The sequence below is a fragment of the Patagioenas fasciata genome, chromosome 1, assembly GCF_037038585.1.
Source record: "Patagioenas fasciata isolate bPatFas1 chromosome 1, bPatFas1.hap1, whole genome shotgun sequence".
NCBI classification, from domain to species: Eukaryota; Metazoa; Chordata; class Aves; order Columbiformes; family Columbidae; genus Patagioenas; species Patagioenas fasciata.
The window spans coordinates 72615689-72643235 of NC_092520.1; the positions used below are offsets into that span (position 1 = coordinate 72615689).

At 41.9% G+C, this 27547-nt stretch overlaps 1 protein-coding gene across 7 annotated transcripts; it reads right to left on the reverse strand.

Moving 5' to 3' along the window:
• Window positions 1-4888: 4888 nt before the first annotated feature.
• On the reverse strand, window positions 4889-26924 carry TMEM45A (transmembrane protein 45A). Of its 7 annotated transcripts, XM_071808776.1 has the most exons (10): window positions 26709-26923; window positions 25515-25618; window positions 22889-22974; window positions 20506-20712; window positions 16006-16141; window positions 15697-15924; window positions 13495-13707; window positions 12589-12773; window positions 10274-10419; window positions 4889-8878 (listed from the first exon to the last, which is right to left on the reverse strand). In XM_071808776.1, the coding sequence occupies exons 6-10, from the start codon at window positions 15884-15886 to the stop codon at window positions 8785-8787; spliced, it is 828 nt and encodes a 275-aa protein (XP_071664877.1). In that variant the 5' UTR covers window positions 15887-15924; window positions 16006-16141; window positions 20506-20712; window positions 22889-22974; window positions 25515-25618; window positions 26709-26923; the 3' UTR covers window positions 4889-8784. The 7 variants fall into 7 exon arrangements, with proteins under 7 accessions (XP_071664877.1, XP_071664886.1, XP_065685418.1 ...); XM_071808785.1 differs by lacking the exon at window positions 25515-25618; XM_065829346.2 differs by lacking the exon at window positions 20506-20712.
• Window positions 26925-27547: the final 623 nt, after the last annotated feature.

The following is a 27547-nucleotide window of genomic DNA, read 5'->3' on the forward strand; positions in this document are numbered from 1 at the left end:
CTCAAAAAAACTGATGTGATATGCCAAGGATGCACAGAAAACCAGTAAAAAAAAAGAGTTCAGGTGTCTTGAGATGTGGCCCAATAGTGTAGCCACTAGATACTACTGTTTCTTTGACGTCTTACAGATTATTAAGATGTTTTTTCCTCTTATCAATTAAAAAGATTAGTAAGGTGAGATATGGATTTAATCTCTTTTGTGACAATCTGCAAGATATTTATAAAAATACTCATACTTGTAATAAAAAATTTGATACAGACACTCTATTGAGGAAAGCACCTAAGGACATAGGAAAGACTGAGGAAATGCGGAAATAATTAAGATTGCATTTACAAATGAGAGCTCCAAAATTGTTAACATGATTTTTCAGACAGCCAAATGTCTTAACAATCTGTTTGCAGAAGTTTTAGTTAAAGACAGGCTGTGCTGCCACACTGGTGACTGGTACTGGGACAGATGAGACAGGGCTGTTTGCTGTGGGGTTACAAGTGTGTCTGTTGTCATAGATCTTTCCCCTCTCTGTGTTATTGTAATTAGCTTGGAAAACAGAGAAGGAAAAGGATCATCTGTGCTGGGATCAGCACAGGGGCATGAGGAAGGCATGCGGACTGTGGCACGAAGCCGGTGGGTGGGAGGGAGCTGCAATGCTCGGTCTCCTCCTTGTCTGACTCACAAAGAATGCTTAGTACCCTTGCACATGTAAATTACTTTACAGCTTCTTTCCATAAGCAGTTAAATGTTTGCTTTTCTGGGGTTAGAAGGGCCGAGAGTTTAAAAATATGTCTAAGAGACACACAGGAGGATACACGTCCCTGCACAGGACTTGTGCTGAGCAAAGCAGGACCGAGCGTGATTTGGACAGACTGGATCTTGCAGATGGGGAAATTGAGTCACAGAATGGTTCAGCAACATGAAGTCAAGCTACATCTAATGTAGCATCAAGTCAGAGGTTTACAATGTATTAAAAGCATACTCAGCTTCTGAATCACAGGTCTGGTGTCCTTTGCTAGTAGGAATGTTACTGGATGATAGCAGGGACTTTGCATACTTAACAGGGATTCTTAAATGACAAAGTAGGCAAGATAAAAGAATTGAATCTCATGATTACTGGCATTGCCCTTTCTGTTCCCTGGACATAACATCCCTGCTTCATTGCTTTACATAGCGAACATCATCATGGACATCTTTGAGCAGCATGTTGTGTTTAGGTGTATAAAATATCATGAGTCCAAAGCCTTGGATTGCAAGCCGAGGTTTGCAAATGGAAGACAGTTTGTCAACTGGGAAGTGGAAGTAAGATTGTGAGCAAAAGCGATTGGAAACTTCTAACTTCACATGAGTATTTTATATAAACTTTAAAGAAAAAAAAAAATGCTTAAGGAACCAGATGGCAAAACTGAAACAAATCAATATATACATCCTAAAGGACTGTACACTTTTATTTATGAAAATATTAAACCATGTTAAATGACCTTTTAAAGTTCAATGACCTTCCCACCCAAACTGTTCTATGATTCCATGTTTATATAATAGAATAATCAAATTGAAATAAAACCTTATGACTTGCAAATTTGTGTATGTGATGCAGCTGCAGGAAGACAAAACTGTTCTTGAGAGACTGACATGTTTCTTCTACTTTCTTCCATTTCTTTTGAGCTTTTGTTAGCACCAGATGACTTTTATTTCCTCTGTTTTGTTTTGTTTTGTTTGTTTTGCTATGCCAGCAGTAAACACCATCTTTGAAATTTCTTATGTGTCAAATGCATCTGGCTGAGTTGGAGTTACAAACGGGTAAAATTCCAGCAAAACAATGCAAGGTTTCACTCCTACTGTCATTCCTGTCAGGGGCAGGGAATCAGCACAACTGCTTCTGGGGCTGCTGCAAAGGAGCCATAAAAATCCTGGAGTGTATCTGTGAACCTTGTCCCTGGTAAGTAACGCTGGAAGCAGACTGGATATACCATGTATACCATGAACACAGCTTCCCCTCCTGTAGTCTTAGAGTGCTGGGAATGATTTCTAGTTGCTTAATTGCTACTCAGTTAGATAGATCTGCAGTCTGTTTTCAATTTCTTCTTTCTCCTCCTCAGGGAGGCAATGGCTGGTAACCACAATATGTAGACGTAACCACTTCTGCTCCAGTTTCATGTCCTTACTGTGATGTTGACCTCTTAGGTACCATCCCCTGCAAAATACTTTGTCATTAAATGGCAGTGGTCTATGTGCAAGAGCTTTTTTCTCTGAATCAAATTGCGAAGTATGCTGTACTATTTATAATTCTGTTTTTCAACTACTTTTAAAATGTATTTTTATTGTAAGAAGTGTATCAAATACAAAAATCCATGAACTGCAACAATTACATAGTGAGGTGTTAGAAATTACTGTTCTGAAAAAGCCACCTGAGGACTAGTTATGCCTTATTTGACAAATACCAGGCTTTTTACTCTCACATATTTTGAGCAAGTACGTATTTTACTTAAAATAGATTTTAAAGGCAAGTGACCAGGAGTTTTCCAGCCGTCTTTCTCCCTTTTAACAGATGCGCTGTTGTTGTGCTGTCCTTGGGAGTCAGGCTTCCTTTCACTGCTGCACGTTAAAGGACATTTTGGATATAAAGCTGTTCTGTCTTCTTCCACTGACTTCTGTACCAGTAAGTCCTACCCCAGCTGCTGTAGTTCAGAGGAACTGAACCACGTGGGAGGAGGACATTAAAGTATCAGATACACCAAAGTGTTCTAGTGCCTCCATTTATTGATGAATGAACCTGTAGGACTAAAGTGCTTTGCACTGCTGAATTTACCTGGAATACACAAGGCACATGCTGGAGAGCACCATTGAACTTAGTTTCCCGTGAAGGGCCTCCAGATCTCACGCTCTGACTCCTCTCCAATGGAGCCGACCATGAGGCTTAAGGTGAGACAAGCTTCTGCCACACACTGAAACTAGTCTGGTTTATACAGAGCCAGTGCCAACATGTGCATTTTACACGATTTCCCAAATGGGATGGGACATGCAGCCTGCCACTGGCTTTTCCTTGAGGTCAACCATAAATAAAGCAATCACACTGGTGACGTGGTTGGAGATGGCTGAGCCCAGCCCCAATGAGAGGAGATACAGTGACATTGGTACACTTGATTTTCTGATGCAAACTGGTTGGTCTCTTGGTTTGTTTATTTAAAGCTACTCCTAGATTTTAGAAGTTTCTGAATGGTAGTTTTCAGAAGTCTTATGCGACTCTTTCGGATTTGTGAGCAACCGTATGATGTGGGAAATTAGGAAGTTCTGACTTTCTCTCTCTTACCTGGTCCAGGAGAAATTTAGAAGTTTTCTCATGTACAGGTAAGTGCATCCTACCCAAAGTTCTCCATAGCTGACAAAGAAAACCACTCTCTGTCAAATATGTATCAAAGTGATATCAAATCCCTTGAATGAAAAAAGCAAGCCATAGGACTGTAATCTTTAATGTAATCTTTGGAATTTATCTCCAAAATGCAGTGTGAGAGTGGCCAAAATTATTTACTACTTTTTGTCAGGTATGATCTCTAGTTTTAATTTTAGAAACTGCTGAAAAATATGAAAACGACAAAATCTGTAATCGCCAACATTTCTTCAAGTATCACAGTTTTTTCATTTAGAGCGCATTTTCATCTTACAGGAGAGAAAGGTTTTTGTTTTTTTCTTTAAAGAAAAAAACATGCAAAGTCAAATAAACTCTTCAATGTTTTTATTATTAAGCTTGCCAAAACAGAAAGATCCCATTCATGCTGTTCTGTTTACTTGGTTTGCTGGCTGCTCCATTATGTATAATACCAGGAGACCAGATCCAAATTTGGGCCTTCCTTTTTCTATAGCATTTGAATTTGTGGATCTGTAAAGCACTACTGCCCAGACCGCAAAAAGGGTTGTTTTCACCTGTATTGTAAATGACAATTGAATAGTAGAATCAAGGGAATTCGACAAGGTAACACTGACCTTTCCTGAATGTGGCAGTTGCACACACCCCTCTCTTCCCCCTTAACCCCCGCCACCTTCCTTGGATATGGAAGGTGCAGGCACATCCCCCTCTCCCTCAGCACACTCTCCCCCACTCTTCTGCAATGGGGTTGAAAGCGTCTTTTGTATGACCCCAGAGCCCCTTGGCCAGGGTCCTTAAGAGAGGGGAGGAGGTGGCACAGAGGTGCCAAGGAGCCGAGAAGTTTCTGGGTGCCCACAACCAGAGTGGGGGTGCAGAGAAGCTTCTGGAATGCCCGCAGTCAGATCTGACTCCGTTATATTAACAGGACCCCGCCGAGGCATGTGCTTGGCGTGTCCTCTTGGAGCACAGGCCAAATGCTGCCGCCAAGAGCCCTCCCCTTAGGCAGGATCGCTGCCTAAGGTAATCTCCTGTGACTGGGACTGCCTCACCGAATCATGTGGGTGAGTGATAAACTACTTAATATTTCCTCGCACGATTTGTGAGTGTTGTTTTTCCTTACTTAGGCAAAGTGAAGATACTCCATGCCTAAATATGAGCATGTGTATTTGTTTCCTGAAGTCAGGGTTGGCTCTGGCGTTGTTTTTGTGAGCCATGTGTATGCACACTGTGGATCTCCACTGTTATTATTTGCTGCACCTCAATAATTTCCTCAACTGATATTCGAACCTGTATTTATGTTATTGGAGTGCTAAAACCCTGTTCTTTACCAGTTAATTTGCTGCACCTTTTTGACCAGAACAGAAGTTTGGTTTGGACCTTGTTGTCTGCCTAAAACTAACTTCGGGGTGCCTCTGTGACACTGAGTTTGAGTGTAACTCATTCGAATGTCTGGGTGGGCTATGAAAGTAGCATGTCTATCCCACCCCATCCTGCCCCACAAACTCTTTTTCCCCTGAAAACATGACAGACATCTTCTATGAATAAATCAATTTTATTTAAATAAAATTGCAGGCATATCTTGTCTATTATAAACTACAATACAGTTTTTCGAAGGCACCAATGTTTAACAATAATTTAAGTTTTGTTGAGACCATCTACTTTTTTCTGACTGGCGTTTGTAAACTTGTCAAACTTCACTCATTCGACTCAAGCAAAATCTGTCGCTAGTGAAATGCTGAAGCTTGCACCTTTTTCATTGTAGTAAGTACCTTACTTAAGTTCCTAGGCATCTCTTTTGAATAATGCTTGAGAAGAACAGGTGAGGTGTTCTGCATAGCAAAACCTACCCTGAAATGGGGTGTTTCTTTCCTTTGTGGCACCAAAAATACATCAGGCACAAAATCCCTTTGTGACACTCACTGTACGTGTACTGCAAGTATTAACAATTTAATTGAAAAGACTGTTTCTTTGACTCTTCAGGATCTGTTTTTCCTTGCATTTCTCCAAGCTTAATAATGCAGTGCCACGTTCTCCTATGTGAAGTGCGAGATTTTGTAAGAAGCCTGTGTCATAGTGAGAAGTTGTGTGTCACAGAACGTATTAGCCTCCAGGTTGGGCTTCTTTAAAGGCATCTTTGCTAAGTATCGTTGCACCTAAACCAGCAGATGTACCTGATAGGCTTTCTTGTCCAGTTCTCTGATCATTTATGGGAGATTCACAGCAGGGAGGCAGAGGGAGATACAGGTGATACCTCTCAGCAGGCTGAGTCCTGCTCACCTTTTCTCCCAGCATACAGACCTACAGCCAATTCTGTAGGGGCTGGTAAGGACAGACAGATAAGGACAGACCACAGCCAACAGGCTGAGGCAGTCTCAGGAGGAACTGCAGCACACAGCCACTCTTCTGGCCATCACATTCTAGTACTGACACGTTTTGTTTCTGAAAAAGCAGGTTTTTTTTCAAAAGAAGAGTTTGCTAAGTACCTGCCACATTCACAGCTCACTCAGGTTATTGAATCCCATGAGGCTCACTTTGTCAACTGATTTTGGCTTAGCACAACAGAGTTTTGTAATAATCCCCAAGTTTTCTTTGATACATAACCACCATCTTTGCTGCCCAGCACTGTAGAAGCTTTATACACCAACCATGCTAACAGGAAAAAAAATATTCTGCTCTTAAAAAAAATCTCAACAATTTAGAGGCAAGAGTGATGTGGCACAATGAAGGTAAGATTAATAGCTGGATATGACACACTGCATTGGGTTAATGTGTCCCTGCCCGAGTTAACAGGCAAGCTCCTCGGCAAAGGCGTGGATTTTCGTTGGTTTATGCCAACAGATAATCTGATTTTAATGGAACCACAGTAATGAAACTCAGGTCTTAGATTTGCAGAGCAGAGTAAATATCAATTAATTCAGAGATGACAGTGAGACCACTGTAAAGCTGAGACAAGGAACTACAAAAATGCCGTACCAATATCTAGCTTACAAGAATGTCCTGACACAGGCTTCATTAAAGTTTGCCAAAATCTCCAAGACCCCTCAGAAAAAGGCACTGAGGAAGGACAAACAATTATTAAGAAAAGCTATGATCTTTGGTGGGCAGTTTCCCATCTTACATTTGTAAATGTAGAAATATGTGGGAACCAACTTTTCTTGCTTTCTAGAGCATATTCATCTGCATAATCTGACAACTGGTTACAAGTGTCACTTCGCAATACTTGGCAAAGATCTAGAACAATTAAAAAAACAACCAACTGAAGTCTTCTAAGAAGACATATGAAAGCTCAGCAAGTTTGTCATGCTTTTCTTCCTGCTTAGGTTATCCCTTGAGATTTGAGATACAGCACCTTAGTATTTGTACAGTATTAAATATATCTATCAAGAAAAGCAGTGAAGAAACTTGCATTGTTCCCATCTATGAAAAGCAAAGTAGTTTCTGAAGATCGCCTTCAGAATAAACAACCTCCCTGATTTTCGAGAGGCATTCATAAACCTGGCAGTCTAAAATTCAGCATTAACAGCATGTGCAGCTAAGCAAGGCTCTCCTTGAAAGAGTGGGGACAAAAAGAATATCTTAAGAATGAAGTGAGTGTTTGTGCTGCATTAAAGGTAAAATAGCTTTTGAAAAAGTCTCTAATTTTTTTTTATTTTTTTTTTCTGAGTCCTGGGATCCCTTTGAGCTACAAACTGTTTTCTTACCTATCTTTTAAGCAATCAGCTTACTGCAATTAGTAATTTTATGCTACTAGTTTTTCTGTTTCATGCTGAAGAAATATAGGGGAAACTCAGAAGTGGAGGAACCAGATTCTACAACTCTCATTCATCTACCAGAGTCCAGCTCTGCAATCCTTTAGGAGCATCTGGAAATATTTGAATAATAGAAGGAACACACTTCTGCAGCACCAAACCTGACAAACCAGCACTATTTGAACATAATTTGTTGTCCTGCACCAGCCTGTTTCTGAAAATAACTAGAAAACGATATTTTTAGAAGGTGTTCCAAACGGAAGGGGCTGTTTTGCATAATGACCACCTTATCATATCCACCTTATCACTGATAGATATGTAAAATGGCCTATGGCCACCAGCATGCATCCTGTGCTCTAGAAAACAGAGCGTAGGTGATGCTGTGCCACAGGCTGCCCATGCCATTCTTTCAAAAGACATATCTAAAGACAGAGCGATGCTTTGCAATCCACCCCTTAGGGGCAGCGTGCTTATATACAACACCATTTTCAGGTGTCTTTTGCCACACATCAGTTATTTCCCTTTTGTTGAGGTTGGAGCACATCCCAAGTAACACTGAGCCCTGCTTTTCAGTGGGTCAAGACTTTAGTTTTGGTGGAAAAAGTAATTTTTTTTTTTTTTTTTAATAAATTCACTCACTGCTGAGCATAGAGCTACTACAAAGATGTTTCCCACAGCTCATCTTGCAGCACTGTGCAGGCTGCCCAGCACTTGCAGGGGCAACACAGGGAAAAGGCGGCAAATTCAGCTCATCCTGCCCCCAGATCAGCATTACCCACTCCTGACTCAGCTACTGGGTCCAGTCATGGGTCTGCTATGAACCCTGCAGAAATCCACCAAATTCCACCAAAGGAAAGGAGGTAATTTTAGGAAAGAAACTGGCTTTGTGGCCAGGCGCTGCCCCACTGGGCACCTCTCAGCCTTTCTGGAAAAGAAGTTGCTCCCAGCGCTGAGGAGAAGCAGAGTCACTTTGCTGCCTTTCAAAGTAAAATGATAGCAAAGAGTCAGAGCTATCTAGGCACAAGAATTAATAACTTCAGTGGCTTTTGATCATCATACACCTCTTTGGTCCTCCTAGCAAGTTTGGTAGTGTCTCTGTGGGAGGAAGTGAATACAGTACACACTCCTCAGGGAAACACTGAATGGGTTCACAGTGAGTAATTCTTTCCATTTAACATAAAGCCACAAGCAGAGACACAAAGGTGCTGTGCAAGACAGGTGCAAGACTCTGATTTTTTATCTTGTTCTCCTGTTTTCCAGGTCTGCACAGTTACGTATGCAAAGTTACTTGCAGGTCAACAAACACACTTATCTGGACACCCTAATTATGGAAACTTAACAGTCCATTCAGCAGCAGCTGGAAAACATTTTGCTTAACTTTTAATGAGGCAAACACACAGATTTCACCATGCCACTTCATCCAGTCCAAGTATGTCTAATACTAGTCTGGTTTTCTTTGAAGCATGTGATAAGCAAGGTAGTAGTTACACCACTGCCGATCAATATAAGTCTTACCATCTGCAAATAAAGATGTAACTTCATAGATATAGACAGTACTTGGGCGATGATATTTGCAGAGCAAGTTGCAGCAAAGTATGAATAAGATGGCAAACAGATCTAGAAATGAGGTATCAATTAGCCTAATGGTAGAGCAGGAAAACTAGTCAAGCCATATTCATACTAAATTTCATCTTCTGACTCCTGATCTCGTTCAGATGTTTTCAGTAATCCCATTTCCATGGACTGGGACTGTTTAACCTTTGAACGAACTGCCCTGGAAAGAACAGGAGAAAAAAGAGTGGACATACATGTTAGAAATCCAATAGTGACTCAGAGGCTTATCTGACCATTTTTAATAGATAGATAGATAGATAGATAGATAGATAGATAGATAGATAGATAACTCTTGCATCTCATTGAGGAGTTAGGATGATTGATTTATGAAGATTGTAGTGAGCCACTGTGGAAGATACTGTAAAGAGGAGATAGTGATTTCAAGCACTATCAGTAATAATCATTCCAATGATTTCGATTTAACCACAGACCTTGTTTGTAGATAACTGTATGTTAGCACAAGTGACCACTACACAACGTGAGCATGTACCGTAATATTAGTATGTGCTGCATTTAACAATACCACCCGTGTGCATCGCTTGTAAGAGCTTGTTCCTATGGACACATACATCTTAAGCAAATCTCATTGCTACATCTAGAAAGTTCAAAGTGGTGCAGGCACAAGACTGAGAGATGTGTTCACTTGGAAGAGCACTATAAAGCTGGGAAGAAGAGTGAGTCTGGGGAGCCTCATCTAATGCTGCAACAGCCGTTGTTCTTAGCATCAGAAAGAATGCAAGATTGCTGTCACCTTCTCCATAGTTGCCATCCTTTACATGACAAACCACTTCACCAGCCTTGAGTGTCAGTGACTTTTGTACTGAGATTCAAAAATAAATGGCACCTCCCTGGTGCAAAGCAAGATGCGAGAACTACATATGGCCAAAGCATGATTAAATAGGGTTATTAGGATGGAGGGGATAAAGCATGGAGTGGGAAGCATGTTTAGGACAGTGCAAGCAGAAGCTGATAACACATGGCAGAATCAGGCTTGTTTTTACCACCAAGTAAACCCTGCAGTTGGAATTTTGTCAGAATTAGCACTAGGGTGAGGAAAAGGGCTATGTTTAGAAATTAGGGGATGAAACTGTCTAGTGAAAAAAAAAAAAAAAGCAGTTCTGATGGCAGGAAATTGATAGCAATGAAACCTGCCTGAAGTTAAAGTCTTCAAAGTTCAGTCATGAAGCCTGTTGACCAAGCCGCTTGGAATAAGTAGACATTAGCACTGGGAGAGAAGATGTTGTAGGAAAAAAAGGTCTCTCCTATTTGTAGTTTTTTATGCAATTATGGATGTGGAAGACTACCAAAAAGATCTCATTTTATGTGAGAAACATTATGCCGTCAGAACTGTACTTTATGAATGTTTTTTCCTTTTCTACTGAAGCAATGAGTCATGCTGTCTTCATTGATTAACAATATCTATTTTTATTTTGCCTTACAAGACAATTAGTTATTGTGGAAACCTTTTGATTCATCAGTGAAACCTTTCTAAAATAAACCTCCGGGTAGACTAAGTAGACACGTCTCCAAAGTTTTAATGTTTCAAGTAACTTACCAGCTGACAATCGTGTAATTCACTGCAAGTATAAGAAAAGCAAAGGCATAATGCCAGCAATAACACATGGTCAGGAACATCATGTTAGTATGATCCGTCTGATTCCACTCTGGGCTACCATTTGGAGGATAAAGCACAAAGCCAATCTGTAATAAAATAGATATTTAGGAAACGCGATTTGATGTATACTCTATGCCATATCATATGTTGAGCTACCCATCACAATGCAGGCATTTAGTTTTCTTAAAATGCTGATTATTTCTGTGATTATTATTAAAAACGATTTTGCAGTCACACTTAGATGTGATGAATCAGTTTACACAGTTTTGTGCAGAAATGCCTTTGAAGATGCATGCCAGTTCCAGAGACCCCCTGCTCGCAAATTATTGAGCCAGCCCAGCAAGTCCCGCAGCGATCCCAATCACATACTGTAAGGAAAGGGGCTGGTGCTCAGCCACGTATGGTCTGAGCTGCAAGCACATCACCAACCAGAAAACCTGCCCAGCAATTTGCACTGACTCACTTCTTACCAGCAGCATCTTGGAATGCGTTACATGGTTCAGAAGAAGGATAATAAATTCATACATAAAGGCAAGCTATGAGTTTGTTTCTTCTGGGCAATTCAGGGAAAAGGTCAGGTTTTGAAATTATGTAAAAACTGAGCTTTCTCATGCAGGGCTATAAGCTCATATGAAATATCTAGCTGATTTATTTATTCAGGGAGTAGATCAAATTCATATTAATGCATAAGCTGGGAAACTAGTAATCCCAAATCAGGGTCTGCCTTGACAAGCACCAGTCCTCTGTACTGCCTAATGCTCTTCAAAGTCACTGCTCAGCAGTTTAGCCAAGAATTTTGGAGCTGGGAAGAGAAGAGGAAGGAGAAGGGGAGGAGTGAACTTTACATGTCCATGCAGAGAATTTAATTAATGAGGGTGTTGATGATGCAGAAAGAAATCTCCTTTACCTTTTACAAATTTGTCATGCTGCAGCCAGTATGTGGTTTGCAGTCACACATACAGTTGAAGTCTAATGTGGGTGTGAAAAAAGCCACACTTAAATGTCTTGTATTTTTAGTTCTTCATTTTTTTTTTACTTTGAAACAAAAAGCACATTGTCTCTGGAACTAAAGAAATAACTTGTTCTAAAATTAGACTAGGCAGACAACAAAGAATAAATGGTTGCGTCTAGTTCCTCTTATGTAAAGCTTCTTAAATCACTGAAGAAAAGTTTACAACCAAGAAAACTGAAAAAGTGCTGCAGCACCAGGCTCTGGAGTTCACTTCTAGAAAAATACTGCCATTTCAGAGGTCTGTCTTCTTGCCAGAACAAGTATTTAAATATTTGATTTGGTGCTGAGTGTCCAGTTCTCCTAAGGAACTGCAAACATTTTTATTCATCATGTCTGGCCAGCATATAAAAAAGGGAAGCCAGTCTAGACGTGCTGGAAAGAAAAATCACTAGAGTGATCTCAGTTCCCTGCTATAAGATGAAACACACATCGGCAATAGTACTCGTATTTCTTTGTTACAAGATTACAGCAATTCATTTAATTCTCTCTCTTGTTTGACAGCAGAGAAAGGTACGCTATCAAGTATCACAAGTAAGTGAAGGCATGGCAGATACATTTTGAAGAGTCCTTTTGGGAGCCACATCCCTGAAATATAAAAGTTTGGGCTGTTACTTCTGCTGAATTTCCCAAACACTGGCAAAAGCCAAATGCTTTATATCACCCTATCTCTTAATGAGAACTGGGAGCTCAAATACCTCTTAAACCTAAGTTGCTGCTGTTGAAATGCTTTTTAGAAAGTAAAAAAAAAGGCAGCCAACATGAAAGATAATTTGGACCTTCTTTCCTCTTCACACAACATCAATGAGTGCTTTGCCTCACCCGTCCAGAACTCTGCTGGGCATTCACTTTCTGCTCCAGCAGCTGACAGGGGAAAGTGCCTTTCTGAAGAACAGCATATACTGCCAGGCTGTAAAATCACTGCCATTTGGCAGGGGAATTTTGAACAGGATGTTACAGAGATCAGAGGGGATGTTCAATTGCAAGGGAGAGCTGAAAATACAACCTGGGCTTTTTTACTGATTCAAATAAAAGACACTGGAAGTAAACTGGCTTCTTCATCTGTAAAAGAGGTATGATAAATACTTCTGTCTCTTTAAAAGGGCATTAAGAGTGCATTGTTTTCTACGAGTCCTTTGAGGTCTGTGTTTAACAAGTACGTTATATCACCCATGGTACACCTGTAAACAGGTAAATGACTAATTTTGGTGAAGGACAAAATTCCTAAGGCAGAAAAGTGACCTACCTGCCAAAACCAGCTGCCTTGTAATATGCAGAGGCTTGTACGAAACATCTCTAGCACAACACTCCCACGGAAGAAAACTTCCAGAAATATGCAAACAGCAGCTCCAAAGATAGCAAATAGCAACAACTGATGAACATGAACATCCAGCATGGCTCTCCCATGAAGATGGTAGCAAAAGAGAAAACCTGGAATCAATTGAGTGATCAGTTTAAAATATTATCTTCCCATTATAATCTCCCTATATCTGCTTTTAGAAAACAGTGAACTGTTAGCATTTCTTGTTATGCCAATATCACCATCTCAGTTGAACCAAGAGTAATTTTTTGACTGATGCCTATGTACTGTGTACTCCCACTATTTAGCTCAGACCAGGAGATTGCATAGGAAGCTGCAGCTCTGCCACCTTTCATTTAAAACATGTTAAGGTCTCATTCCTCCATCTCTGCAGCATAACAAGAGGGAAGCTATGAGATATACTGTGCATACAGAAAATATAAATTTAGTGCAATTCCAACATGTCATTGCTGTGCAGCTAAATGCACTCACACTGGCTTTAGCTAACAAATTGCATCCCATGTCAGTACATGCATTGAAGCACATGTCCAAGCTACTGAGCACTTATCCAAAACAGGCTTGTGCTGCTATTTTCATAACATTTATGTTGGTATCTGAGCCAGCTAGGAAAGCAGAGATACACCTCTGCAATGTGCGATCAAGTTCTGGGCTGCAGTTCAGACAAACCTTCAGCAGTTCAAGGAGGGCCAAAACTGATCAATTTTTATGCATGTCAGGGAGTTAAACACTCAGCTCCCGTAGGCTCATTCTCTAAGGTTGATTTGAGAATCCCAAACCAAAGGCTGATACCCTTCTGCAAGTCTGACATGCACATCTACAGAGAGAACTCACCTTCAATGAACACTGCTAAGGAAAGCATCATCCTGTCCATGGCCACTGGTAACGCGTTGGTCCCATGGGCCACGATGTCAACCAGCCCTGAAATGCCATAGAAGAGGTACATGGTGGCATGTTGCCAGTTCATCAGGTGGTCCCAGTGCTTTTCCTCATAATTATACAGCTTCAGATGAGGTCCATCAGGAACGAACTGCTCGGCCACCATTCCTGTACATGAAAAGAGAAGTATAATTCTTTGTCCTGGTGCTTAAGGTATAGACTGATGATAATTCTTTATATAAACAGCAGAGGCAACAATATACCCCCACACAGCATAATGCCAGTAAATTTGGAGTTTATTCTGCCTTCCTGAGAACTGCTCTGGCTGATTCCTATGATTTGCTCCCTTCTTCCCAGTTCAGCCATTCCAAGTAAAGTTTTTAACATGCTCTCCAAATTCAAATGAAAATGCAGAGAGGCTTAAAATATATTAATTTTATATAAATTTTCAAGGAAATAGGCAGTGCATGAAAGAGAGACAACATTAGTTGCTTTGCTAAGGGAAAGATGACAGAGTGAGCTCAAGTGTATATTAAGCATCACATAATCCAGAGAGGAGAAACCCAGAGGCAACTAGGCTTCAGCTCCACCACTCCTGGCGGGATTATTTGCATTTTACTGTTTCCAGCAGTGAAAATGGAGACCCCTATTCTGTGCTGCCTTTTTTTTTTAAACAAAAAAAAAAAATTGCTATTGTAGTAGACCTCTGAATTTTTCAGCTGCCTTTCCTAGTGGTTCATGCATGGGTATAATATATGCTAAAGTCCCCGAAAGAAAGTTTCACTGTTTCAGTCCCCTGCATTATGCAGGATGATAGAGTTCAAATACTTAATTCAAAGGGGATTTTACTATAAAACCATAAAAGGAAATCTCTCCACCATGCAGAGCTATTAAAGATCCCATGAGAATATATGCTGATTTACAATTTGAATTGCTGCTCCACTGCTTCCCTTACCTTGCCCCCTTGGTGTCTTGCTAACTAGCCGCAGTATTCCAGAAACGGGAAAGCTGCCTTTAGGTACTTTGTATGATCACTGAAGCTTGGGAAGGGTTTAAAATACATTGTGCTTTTAAGACATTGAACTTAATTTTATTGTTTATAAAACATGGGCCAGCATCCTGCTGTATAAGTAGATATGGTGCAGAGCAAATGCAGTGATTTTCTACTTTTATTTTAAGTTGTCTTTACACGGAAACAGCAGTTTTTACTTATTCAACTGCTTTTAGTGTTTGTTCTTGTCAGGCTTTCTTGTCCACATGTTTGACTGGAATTGACAGCTTTTTCTTTCAGAGTCAAAATCCACTACATTAGTGTTTTAGCTGCCCAACTACCTCTAGTAATTGACTGGGAAATTTGTAGGAGAGATGTCCCCACTAACACCTCAAAATGAGCGTTATTGTTTAGGTTTTGATAATTTTTTAACGCATTTCAAAGTATATACTGTATGCACAACAACACTTCAGTGCTGATGTATCTTAACTGATACAGAGGAAGGAAAAGAAGGAAGACTATTTTGGCACAACCGGAGCATTGATTAGACATCAGGCAACTCAACATCCAAAGAAGAGTAGATAGATAGAATCGAAAAATACTGAAAATTAGATCCTTTCAACTTGTGACCTTTCAACTTGTGCTGAGCTCCCCTGGTCCCCTACTGTTTAGTTTACTTACTCTCTAAAGGTAAATTGCTAGCATACAGTATGCTGGAATGTAAACAAGAACTCCAGCTGGCTGCACAGATCTACATTTATTTTATCAATAACTCAGTGGAGCCTACTGACAGCTGCTTTGACTGGATTCGAAAGGCAATGTCCCCACAGTCTGATGCTCCCAGTCTATATGTGAGAGCCCCTTGCCTAAATGTCTTATCTCCCTCCCTGAAGTAGTGAGTAGCATATGAACATGCAGATGGACCAGCCGTGAAGTAGTCAGGAGACCTTGAAGAAGCTCCAGAAGAGTGCTATGGATGGAAATCATGTTACAGTCATAACTATAATATGTAATTGATAGCAGTAGCACCACTAGTTCTTAGTTTCATAGTGTACCAAAACAGAATTACATATGTTTTATCAGAGAACAAAATTAAAACAAAAACAAGCAAAAAGTGTTAAAAGGCACAGCCTTTTTGTTGTCTGCCCCAAGTCCACCCTACTTACCAATCAAGGCAAAGACAGCTTTGATGATCCCCTCAATAAACTCCAGGCGCTGAAATCCTGCCCTGGAACCAAGGTAGCAAGCGTTCTTGTTTTTTCGACAGGCATACTTCAGTGGATACTTCACTGACCACCACAAGCCAAAGAGAAGGAAAAAGCTTCCAGGTAGGGCATGCCCTTTGAAATTGCCCATGGTTTTCTGCTAGGTGACACCTGAAGATAAAACAAATGCTAGTTGATTATTGGAGTAGTAGGAGGATTCTGTGGGTTATATAGATAGATCAAAGGGATGTCACTGAATTAAACACTCACAATTTCTTTTAAAATAAATTTCAGTATTTATCTTCCCCGGCTGTTCGGAACACCCAGGCGGTCTCCCCAGTTTCACAGCTTTGCAGAACAACGGTGAAAGCAGCCGACTTGAAATGCAGAGCTGGCAGTTGGGAAGCTAAGAAAAAAAAGCCATAGTGCACTGTGTTATGCTGTCTAGCAAAAGAAAGAATATAAATATTCACAATTTGGTTGTTTCACCTCTAAGAGTGTTCTGTGTTTCTTTGTTCTGCAAACAGAAATCAAGAAAATACCTGACTGAGGGAAAAATGAAGTGTTGACAGATCTGATGGCATTTACTAATAAACTGTATTTTCTATTTCAAACCAGATGCCTCATTGTGACATTGTGACATCAAGTCAGTCTCAATATTTGATTGGTGAATTATGCACCCACAACTAGATACATATTATCTATATCAAGTACTCTGAGTGACAAGGTTACTAGTTGGTCAGTGTTATACAGTCATTTAAAAGCAGTGTCATTAGTAAAACCTAGTAATTCTGGTCATCATCCGAACTTTTAGGAGATGTAACTTAGCTCCAATAGCTTCTTCATTAAAATTATAGTTCTAACATTTGATTGTGATTTTTCTTCAAGTTATTATGAACAGTTGTTGTGCATACACAGTATATAATCAAGAATAGCCACTCTAGAAGCACTGGCAATCTGTACTTTCTGTTATTATTGTTGCTGACTTAAAAATCCAATCACCACACTACACTGGAACCATCTGGATGTGGATAGAACATGGAGGCTCTGGTATATTTTTATTTTCAGTAAGTATTTCCTATGGTCAGCTCTGCATAAGAAGTTCCAAACTGTGGCTTGTGGGCCATGGAGTACTTGCAGATGGTTCACATAATGCCGTCTAGTCACGTAGCTTGAACTCTTTCCTATTTCTGGAGGCTAAACTCTACTGAAGGGTTTTTTTTCTTTCTTTTTTTATTTTGTTTTAAGAAGAGGAACTTTTCCACATACACAGGTCCCAAAGCTGCCATACGACTATTACCCAATTGCATGAGGAGAAGTAACTTATATAGCCACAAAGGAGAAGACAAAAAAAAAAAAAAATAGGACTGTTCATGCATAGCACAAGGCAGGTTATGATTTAAACACATTTGCTGAAGAGGGTCCTGCCTCTGCTGCCTGTCCCCTTCTCTTCCAGAGCCCAGTTCTCCCACTGTAAGGGCTGCAGAACGGGAGGGGTGAGCATTAAAAGCCTTCCCTGGGTAAAACTCACCTTAGCTAATTTCTAGGGAAGTACTGCTGAAGTACAAGAAAAAGGAATGGTGCTATCAGTTGCCCAAGCAAGCCCATTTCTGGATGTGTCTTCACAGGTATTGCCAGCACTGACATCTGTGTCCAGAGGTCTGGAAGGAAAGCCTGCCCAGATGGCTGCACCTAGCCCAGCAAGGCTCCTGAGGAGCAGCATCCACCAGCCATGGGACAGGGAACGAGGGACAGGTTTCCATATTCTTATGAAACTTAAAGGACTCTTTTTGAGATTTCTGCTATATGGGGAAGGGCTCCTGCATGTCACTTGTCTCCTGTCAAGAAGAAAAGCAATGGCAGCTGCCCAGAGCTGTTGCTGGGGGCTTTGATTTGCCTGGAGATCAGAGCAGCAAAATCCATGAGGAGGAGGGAGCAGTGGCAGCCCCTGCAGCTGGCTCTCAGAACTGGCAACCTGACCACTGGGATAGTGATGACAACCTCCATCTCCTCTCACAAAATGCCAAATTAAGCTCTAAAGCTCCCCAGGGCTGAGTATGCTTTAGTGGCACCAAATCAGCCTGCTTGAGAGCTGAGCATCTCTGATCCTAGCCCAGGGTTGGCTGGGCAGGGCAGGAGGAAGAGGTGGTAACTGAGGGTCCAAGGGTCAAGAGAGGCTTCCTCTGTCTCCTCTGCCTCCCCCACCACCCTTAAAGTCCCGATGCGTTTATGCCTGTGTGGTTTATTTGCAGGTGGGGAAAGCACTGCTCACTGTTGAGCAGCCTGCAGCACAGTTGGGCTCTCGGTGGTGAGGTTGGGGAGCTCAGCCTCATAGGTTAGAGGTGACCTCTACAGTTTTGCACAAGAGGTACTTCATTTTGGAACATCTTTAGTTCAAAGAGTCTGACTAGTTTGTGCATCGCTGTGAGTACTCAATGCACCATCATTTGCCTTTTAAAAAGGGTAGTGCTAACAGCAGTTGAAGTTTTAGATGGTTGCCTAAACTTTGCTTTAAACTTTGAAATACTTCTTTTGCTTTGAAAGACTTAATTTCTGGTTCTTCTAAAACTTACTGGCCTGAAAGGCATTTCTTTATTTTCAAACATGCTGGACTTTCTCCTCCTTTGAATGAAAAGGAGGCAGAGTGGGGAGTGGCCTTTCCTCACCATGTGTCTGATCTCACTGATTACCATTCATCAGAAAGACTTTATTCATTAACTATTTCGTTATTCACCATAGACATAGCACTTGTAATGGAAAGATTTACCCTCTACCACACATCAAAGCAAGATACTGGATTAAAAAGGTAAATTAAACCTATGAAAAGCCTCCCTCTAGCAGAGCACAGCTGCAGTATGGGCCGATTGAAGAACAGTCTGTTAATGTCTTTTGTAGTGCACAATATAAAAAATTTCAAAATAAATTCTCAGTCTGTAAATTCACACCTGGGTTACCCAGAGCTCTAATCACTGCAAGATTTTTCTGCCTTAAATCTGGGTAATTTATCAAGGCACTCTGCTTAAAACTATTTTTGCCTTTCCAAACAAGGGAAAAGAATAAAAGCTACTGCTACAGCTACTGCTACTTATTCATTATAAGCAGAACCAGAAAATTTGATTTTTTGCTATAAAAAACACAATGACATATTATTAGCTTTAGAGAGTGTAAACTTCAGTCTGAGTTCATCCAGAGATTTGGAAACTATTTGTAGGATTTCTCTAGAAAGAGATAAATCAGATGTGCCAGCCAGGTGTTGTGGCAGACCTTTGGGACACTGAACCTCAACACAGTCGGCTTCAGAAAGGAGTTATGTGAATTATACTTCAAATCCCTAGTAAACTTGAAAATATAACAACAGAGTTCACCTTAAACTGATTAAACTTTCAAATTTGTTAATTCTCTTGAATCAGGTCTGAGAGTTTATTTCGGTGAGGCTAGAAGTCGACTGCCACCACCCGCAGTTTTGAGGTGACTAAGAAGTTTGCCTGCAAGTAAACCAGGTGATATTGTGTAGTTTGGGGGCTTAGTATAACACTAAGGACATAGCAAGGATAAGTGGAGCCTCCCCCCACACAAAAATCACTACAGGGCCAGGAGGTGGATCTGGGAGGTGAAAGAGGAGGACAGGATGGCAGGCTGCTGCCTTTCCGCACTGCAGTGTGGCATCCCCCTGTGCAACCCAGGAGAAAGCCGCTCCTGACAGCTCTTCTGCACAGGTTGGCAGCCAGCCCATTTTGGTACTTCAGGTGCCGTTTGTTGAATAAAGATGGCATCAGCAAGTTATGACAATACTTCAGCATCAAAATTTCCTTGCTGCCCACCACTGTCCCTAGAGCATGTCATCCTCCAGAGATGCAAGGAGAGGGAATCCTGAGGCTGCCCCACAGCTGAGTGCCCTGAGGTTTGGGTTTGGTCATGTGTGGTCTGCCCAAGCTCCCTCCACTGCCCTTCAAAGCCACCCAGCCACATCAGGAGCTGCATGCATAGCTGCAGCTGGTGACCTGCTTGCATAACCCTGCCCCTCTCCGAATCCTGCCCCTAACCCTGATGGACAAAGCCAGTGGTGCCGCTGCCTACAAGAGGCACACAGGCAGCTGGTGTCACCTGGCCACAGCCCTCACCATGGATGACTGGGTTTGGCTTTCCAGCAAGCGCACGTGTACTCCCTGACCACTGCTGATCAGATCGCCCCTGCTACCTGCTGTGTGCACTCCCGGGGTCCCTGCAGGCTCACTCAGCTTTCCGTGTCTCCATCCTGAAACCTCACCACCCTGGACCCTTCTACCACCAGCAGCCATGGGGCCACATCAGCCAAGGCACCAGCAAATCAAATTTTGGCCTCTGGCAAAGCAAATTTTGGACTCTACCTGGGTGAAGCTCCCAGCTGACCGCAGCCGCCACCCCAAGGAGCATGCCCAGGAACCAGCAAACAGGACACAGGCTCCAGCCCAGATTTGGACTTTCCACAGCAAGTATTCCTGAAAACCCAGCTCTCTGGAGGGTGTGGGGCACACAAGGAGAGGAGGCTGCTGTCAGGGTTCAGGGGTACCCATGGGCCTTAATTGCCCCAACCAGCCTCACCCAGGAACCCCATCCTAGCACCCCCACCCAGAGCGTCAGGTAGGAAAGGAGGTGAAGCGCAAGTGCAGTTTCCAAGTGAGCATTCAAGAAACTCTGTGCATTTTTGCAGGTATTAAAAGCTGTTTTTTTAACCTGGAAATTATTTAACTTACCCTGGCAGAATGAAAGGCTGGTAAGAAACAGACTTACGTGACTGATTTAAACATCTAACTTTTTCAGGAGGGATGTTTCATAACATTTACTGGTTTGATTCCTAATCTCTTGAGGCCACCCAAGTGAAGACTAAAGCAAGACTTGCAAGTGGTGTGGAGAAAGCAGATATGTCACTTGGTTACTCAGACAGCTTCGCAATCACTTCTTGAAGGACTAGATTAGTTTTCCTATTTCCCCTTCACCCTTTAAAAAAAAAAGACAGGGGCTTACACATTCTCCTGCCATAGCAGAATGCCTTGCAATTTCCTGTGTTTATCAAGCCCTGGGGGATGTTAAAGAGGACAGTCAACCAGAAATGTGGGGTTTTTTTCCAGAAACGATACAAGTTACGAGGCCACAAACACACTCTGGTGCAATGCATTCATTTCTGCTACAGATCCATAGGATAACGGAAGTTAAAACTGGAGATTAAACATTAACAAATTATTATTTTTCTCCCATAGGCTAGATTAGGAAACAATGATGCGGAGTTTACAATGTTTGATGCAAAATGTTTTTCTGTAACAGCCACAATAATTGTTCATGGTATCAGTGAGAATAGTGGACCCAGACAAGAGAAGGAAATAACACATTTGTAGACACTTTCTATTCAGTGCATAGGCTGTGATCACACAGTTTCTACGGAAAACTGGAATCCAGCAAAGTTCAATGCATCTAAGACAATCACAGAGAATTTTACTTCACTACCGGAGTTTCCTGCTTGCACTTAATGATGTATTTACAATGCAAGTGTCTTTTATCCTGCAGCCATTAAATTGTAAACATGAGGGAGAGCCACACTGATCTGAAAAACAATGTCTGCTGTGATTACTTTGTTCACTAAGTGGAATGCTGATTTCATGTCATGACTAAAAGCTTTCAGCAACTACAACCCCACATTTCCAGATGAGATCACTGCTTTGGTGTTAAGGAAATACTCAGCTGGCACCTATAGCTACTTCAAAAATAAACTGGAACTAAGTAGTGTGTATGCTAATGAAAGCAAGACCCAAGACTTCTTGAAATACTGAAAAATAACAGTACAGACTTGATATTTTTGGCTTGAGGGTGTGGGAGATAAAGATTTTTTAAAAGAAGTGTCACAAATAGGCCTCTCTGAAGCTATAAGACAAGAATTCGCCCCTTGATAAAATCTTCAGACTTACAAGACAGGGATGAAAACCAAAAATCCTGAAGAGGTAATGATCAGAAAGCTATACACTGATGTTAGGAGGGACTCCAAGACACAATCTCTCACAGTGTCAAGTTTGGGCCCACAACCTGAACTACTCTATTTTTGATCTGCCTTGCATGTGTTGACAACTCCTCCTTCCCAGATTCTTGTCCTTCCCAGCACTCTGAGTGCTCCTCACTGCGTTTTTTCATCTCTTGTGACCCTCAGTTTTCTGGCTTTCTTTCCCCTTTCTCTGTGCATCTGCTGACTGTTTCTGCTCCCACATCTGAACAGGCTATCTCCAGGGGTTATCCAGGGACAACAACACTCTGTAATAGTTTTACCACTGGCTCTTGATATTTAAGCAGCTGCTCGTCTCTGGACACTAAATTTTTAGTTCCCCAGGACTGCCAATTTGGAACCTCTTATTCAGATCATGACAAGTTCAAAAACGACACACATGGAATAAATAATTAATTTTTGTGATTGCATGTGATATATAAAAGTAATTTTTTCCTGTTAGAGATGCACAGCTCCTTTATTGACCACGTAACCTGGTATTTGCTAGCACTGCCTGAAATAAAGGGCAAAATAGCATGGGGTTGTGAGTAAACTATTGCAGGTATGAGAGTGCTGCCTCCTGCAAGACTATGTTTGGCTTCAACCACCTCAGCCACTCCCTTGCCCGCAGGAGCCCAGCGGTAGCTGTTGCCTCCCATGGGGTGACCTTCCAGCTCTCCCCTCTGTAGATCAGCAATTCCCTTCCCCGCAGAGGGTCACAGCAGGCTGCTGCCCCAAAGTGAGGTGCTGCCCACACACTGCTCCTCCCAGCCCAGCAGACTCAAGTTTTATCTGTGTGTGGCAGGGCTGAGCGCTTTTGGACAGATGGCACAGTGGAAGGACGTGCTGTGATATCCCACTGCTGTGCTGCAAGAGCTCTTCACTGACATCCAAGATTGGCTCCCCTTCCAGTCCACCTGGCGCTGAGCTCAGCTAGAGCTTTTATTTCTTCCTGTTTTTACCCTGAATTGTACCAGCTAGTGAAATTCCTATATGCTCTCCCTTTTTAAAGTAAATTCATCCTATTATCTTTAAAACAGCCTGAATCACTTCAATAACCTCTGCAAGACTCTAGGTAACCCTGAAGGCCCATGGTCAAGCAGATGTCACACCACCAGTAAGAAGATTGCCCCTTGGATACCTTACCAAAAACAGTTTTGTAGGGTGTAATCTCTGTCTCCTCCTTGTAGTTCCAAGTGTGCTGGCCTACATGTTCTCTGCTTCCTGATAGGCTATGAAAACGTCAAGAGAGCAAAAGTTTGATATATCAACTGACGATTTAAAGATCAAAGTCCTGCTCTGGGGAAGAAATAAAATAAAACATGGTTTGGTTCCTGTTAACATCCCTTTTATGGACCTCCCCTTACAGCATCTTAACACTACAGTCAAGGCTTCAGTGGAACAATCTCATAAGACAGCAAAAGTGACAGGGTCATTATGGCAAAAGACTAAGACAAATATTTGTAATAAATTCTGATGACCATCTGGGCTGTGAAAGATCCCGCATTTGACTCTTACAGAGCTCTTTACAGACTTTCTGGAGCTGCTGCAACTGTTATTTATGTTTCCAAACACTACTTTAAGACAACGAGACACAGCCCAAAAAAAAAAAAAAAAAAAGTGGGCTTCTACTGAGAAAACTCAATGTTTGAGTGTTCTACAATGGTATTTTCCACCTGCAAATAAGCCAAGTCTGGAAGAGCATAGTGAGGAATTCTGTTCTTGGAGAAGGACAAAACTTCAGGTATGAAGGACAGGGCTTTCTGACCTCAATATGATTTAGAATTCTTTGGTTACAAGGGTCACTCCCTTATCATAACTACCAGTGACTGTTCAGAAAAGGCATTAATATTCTTCTTCATTACATACAGTACCAGATATTGGGATGACTGGAGCCTTTGAATGAGAAACTGGAATATTACAAAGAAGACCTTGGTTTAAAGAGTTGCCAAACACTAACAAAATATGGTAAGCAGAAGTGTCATGCTGTGCTGTGCATACTAGTAAGCTTCCAACTTCAGGCTAGTTGCAAGATGACAAACACAGGAAGAGTGCTCATCTCAACAAATGCAAGAGCATTAATAAGTTCTTGATGGTATTCACAGGAAGGACTCAGCTTTCTTACAAAAAAAAAAAAATGTGAACAGGCTCAGCCAATGTGACACTCGTAACAGCTCATACCTGCGCAACAAGCAGGTGACACTTGTAAGAGCTGAACTTCCCCTGTCCCCTGCTAGGGAGGAGACTGGAAACCAGCAGCACGTGTCCAGAATATTGGCTTTTAGTGGGACACCATGCTGCATTTTGCTGACTCCTCCTCCTGAGATCCAGCCTCCTTTTCTTGAATCTCTTCCTTCTGAAGTCATTTGATTAAGTGATTAATAACCTTCAGCTATTCTGTCTGTCTGTGGAATACAGTCAGGTAGTGTCAGCCCTCAGGGCTCTTAGATGGAAAATAAGAATTATTCAAAATAAATGTTTGAATCTCGTGGATTTGTATGCTTTAACCAATAATATTTGAGGGCTTGGAGCTCGCGACGTTGTGTTGTAATAAGAAGGAAAAGGAAATATATAAAAAACTTTCTTGTCAGTAATTTCCATAAAGCCATGCAACAGAGGGTAGGATTTGCCCCTAGAGCTTTGCCTTGACTGACTTGCCTTTGTACCTGGAAATTATCTCTGCAGTCTTGTCTGTCAGGATCAGCGTGTTTGATGTACTGCTTGTCACAAGGGTGACCAAGTGCAAGGCCTATACCAGCTATTGCTTGGGGAAGACACACTCTCAACAGCAGAAAGATGAGTGGGTCAGAAAAGAAAGAGAAACACTAATGAATAAATGGGAGAGTTGGCAAGGCAGTCTGTAACATCAATAATAGCTTGGAGAAATGGCTGTCTGAGCTAGCCCAGCTTGAAAAATCAAAATGCATCAGAGAAACAGGTATAGCTCCTCTTTATCAGACCAGCTCGTACTCACTAAATGGGAATCAGCTAGTGCTAATGCAACATTAGCAGAAACTGAAGAGTCCTCCATAATGCAAGTCCACAGTAGCAGTGACTTCCGCTCCTGCTGCCCCTCAGATGACGAAATGAATGGAAAGAGCAGGAGTAATGCTATGGAGTAGGAACTTTGTAATTCAATCAGACCAGCAGCCACAGCAAGGGGCTGTATCCTTTTCCAAAACCACTGATGTTGCAGATGCTGCACTCCATATCTTAGAAATGTCTCAAGTGCAAGGTCATACAGAGCAAGAGTTTTAAGAATTTTGCTCAAATCGCATTGAAATGGTATAGCAGGCCCTGGTTTCAGCATAAATTGATTAGAAGGGACTTAAGTCTCCTTTTATCTTCTGGAGCAAAAAAGCAGTGCCAGAATGCAAGGTCTGGCTCATGCAATGTGATAAGACAGAGTGCCACAGTAGAGTGGCACTTTACTAAAAACCAAGATTTTTCAAAAACAATGTTTAATTATGTATAATCCCTGGATCTAGGGATATTTAAGAAGTTCTTTCTCATAGCTAGGAAGAAAAGATGAAAATGACCCCTGTTGCCAACTGCAAGTGAGCATGAGCATGTTTGGTCACATCTAAGAAACAGAGTAGGAGCCAGTTGACACAACTTTTGACACTGAGAAATTTTGATTCATGTATGTCTTCAGCCTGGAAACAAGGGGCCCATTTTTGTACTGCTGCACTGGCTGTTTGCAGTACTGAGTAAAATGATATTTCCAGGCAGATTTGGTGAGCAAGAAAAGAGTAAACAGAAAGCAGTTTACCTAAACACAGGCATAGTTATTCAAGCCACTCCTCAATGTTCATTCGACTTTTCTTCCTCAGCAGTTATTTCTACCCACATTTCTTCTCCACAACTGAGAGAAATCTATTTGATTTGTCCAGTTCCATTTGTAAAGAGAAAAATGCGAGAAAAGACTATGTAAGCAACCCTGAAAAGCAGCAAAAGACATCTGAGCAAACTTGAAAAAAGTAACTCCAGAGTCAATGATTAATTTGCATCTAAAATGGATATTGAATACATTCCTTTTATAAATTACAAAGTACTTTCGGTGACTTATGGTACAACTTATGACATAATTTAAATAGGTGTACAGAAATAGTAATACAAGGTGATGCAAACAGTTACACATACTGGAGAAATCAAAAATCCTAGGTATGCAAATACACAGTAATCATTAAACATTCAGTTTAAAAATAAAGAGGCATGAACACTTTGATTTTAAGTACTTCCTAAGCTCTGAAATTTCAGAAAGCCATTTGTGAGGAAGATGATGAAATTTTTGATACCATGTCAAGTATTAAACTGGGAGAGCAGAATATGATTTATCACCAAAAAATTGAAATCGAATGGAACATGTGCAGGGACTGTGAGTCCTTTTCCAAGGGTTATTCCTTTTTTTTTTCTTTTTTTCAAATAGACTAGATGGACTGGGATAACCTAATTTTAGTTTATAGTAAGTAGACATGGCTACATGTAAATTCTCTTGGTTTTGCCTGGAAACTCAACTATGAATGTACATCTTCATCTGGGACATTCAAGAAGAAGGAAGGGGAAAAAAAGCCACACGAGGAACTTGAAACTAAAGCGAACATTTTATTCACATCCCTAACACTTAATCCCCCCTTTGTTTAGTGGTCCAGAACCATTGCTGCAAAAACTCTTGTACCTGGGGTAAAATAATCCGGATGCCTGCAAGGGCTGCAGACGTATTTTAACACCAGCAATCTTGTCAAACGCTATTTCTAACTCAGAAGTCTCGTCTGCGCTTTTTACCTCAGGAGTCACCCCCACGGACCGAGTTAAGGCAAACATGGAGCAGTTGTTGTCCTTTCACCCGGGAATATTAAACACCCCCCCCCGCCCCAATCCCTGCCCCCGCTGCCGCCCGCCCTGCGAGGGGGAGACCTCCCGCCTCTCCCGCAACCGAGGCTGGCGGTAGCCGGGCTGCTCTTACCTCCACCGCCCAGCTCCCTCGCAGCCTCTTCCTCCGCCTTCCCCGCAGCCCCTCGCCCCCTCCAAGGGCTTTCACTGCCGGTTCGGGCGAGCCCCGCGGCCGCGGGACCCTCCAGCTGCAGCCGCCGGCCGGGGGATGCGCCGCGGCCGCCCCCAGATGTTGGCGACGAGGCCGCCCAGATGTTCCCCTGGTGGCCCCGCGGGGGGGCGGGCGGTTTTCTCCCCGCCTGGCCGGGGAGGACCCAACGCAGAGTCAAATAAAAGGGGCTGGGGGAAAGCGAGGCTTCATCGGGATCCGGCGCTGCTCGCTCTTCGGCCCCCGGTCCTGCCCCGCTTTCCAGGAAAAGCAGCCGGGAACGGGCAGGGCTGGCGGGGGCTCACGGCCGGGGGCAGCGGGTCCCGCTAGCCCGGCCAGGCTAGGAAAAGTGGAAAAAGTATAGCGACTTGCTGACACACAAACCCTCCTTTGACCGCTGCGTCTAACGGAGGTTTTTATTTGCCTTTTTTTTTTTTTTCTGTCTCCTCCTGTGATTTTCTCCATGAAAATGAGCATCCGTGGCTGTAGTTCCTGTAATTTAAGTGGAATGTATGGCAGAGCCCTGCATCCAAAAGAAGAATGTCTAAAAATAAAATTGAAAGGATGAAGGCACAGTTTTATTTGTGAATGTCATGCTGTAGTAAACAGTGTTAGCAACATTACTGAATCACCAGGATCCAAAATCTTTTTGCTTTGGGAAATTTGAAAATGAAATTAACTTCATGTAAAGATTAAAACTTAGATCAACAATGTGTTTCTCTTTGACACTTTTTTGTCTTCTCAGACAGCTCCATCCATACCTG

Coding starts and splice junctions, on each gene's coding strand:
- TMEM45A (XM_071808792.1), bottom strand. CDS start 15,886: ATGGGCAATTTCAAAGGGCATGCCCTACCTGGAAGCTTTTTCCTTCTC. Junction 10,420..12,588: donor AAGGCAGCTGGTTTTGGCAG/GTAGGTCACTTT, acceptor ATTTTATTACAG/ATTGGCTTTGTGCTTTATCC. Junction 8,879..10,273: donor AATTACACGATTGTCAGCTG/GTAAGTTACTTG, acceptor TGTTCTTTCCAG/GGCAGTTCGTTCAAAGGTTA.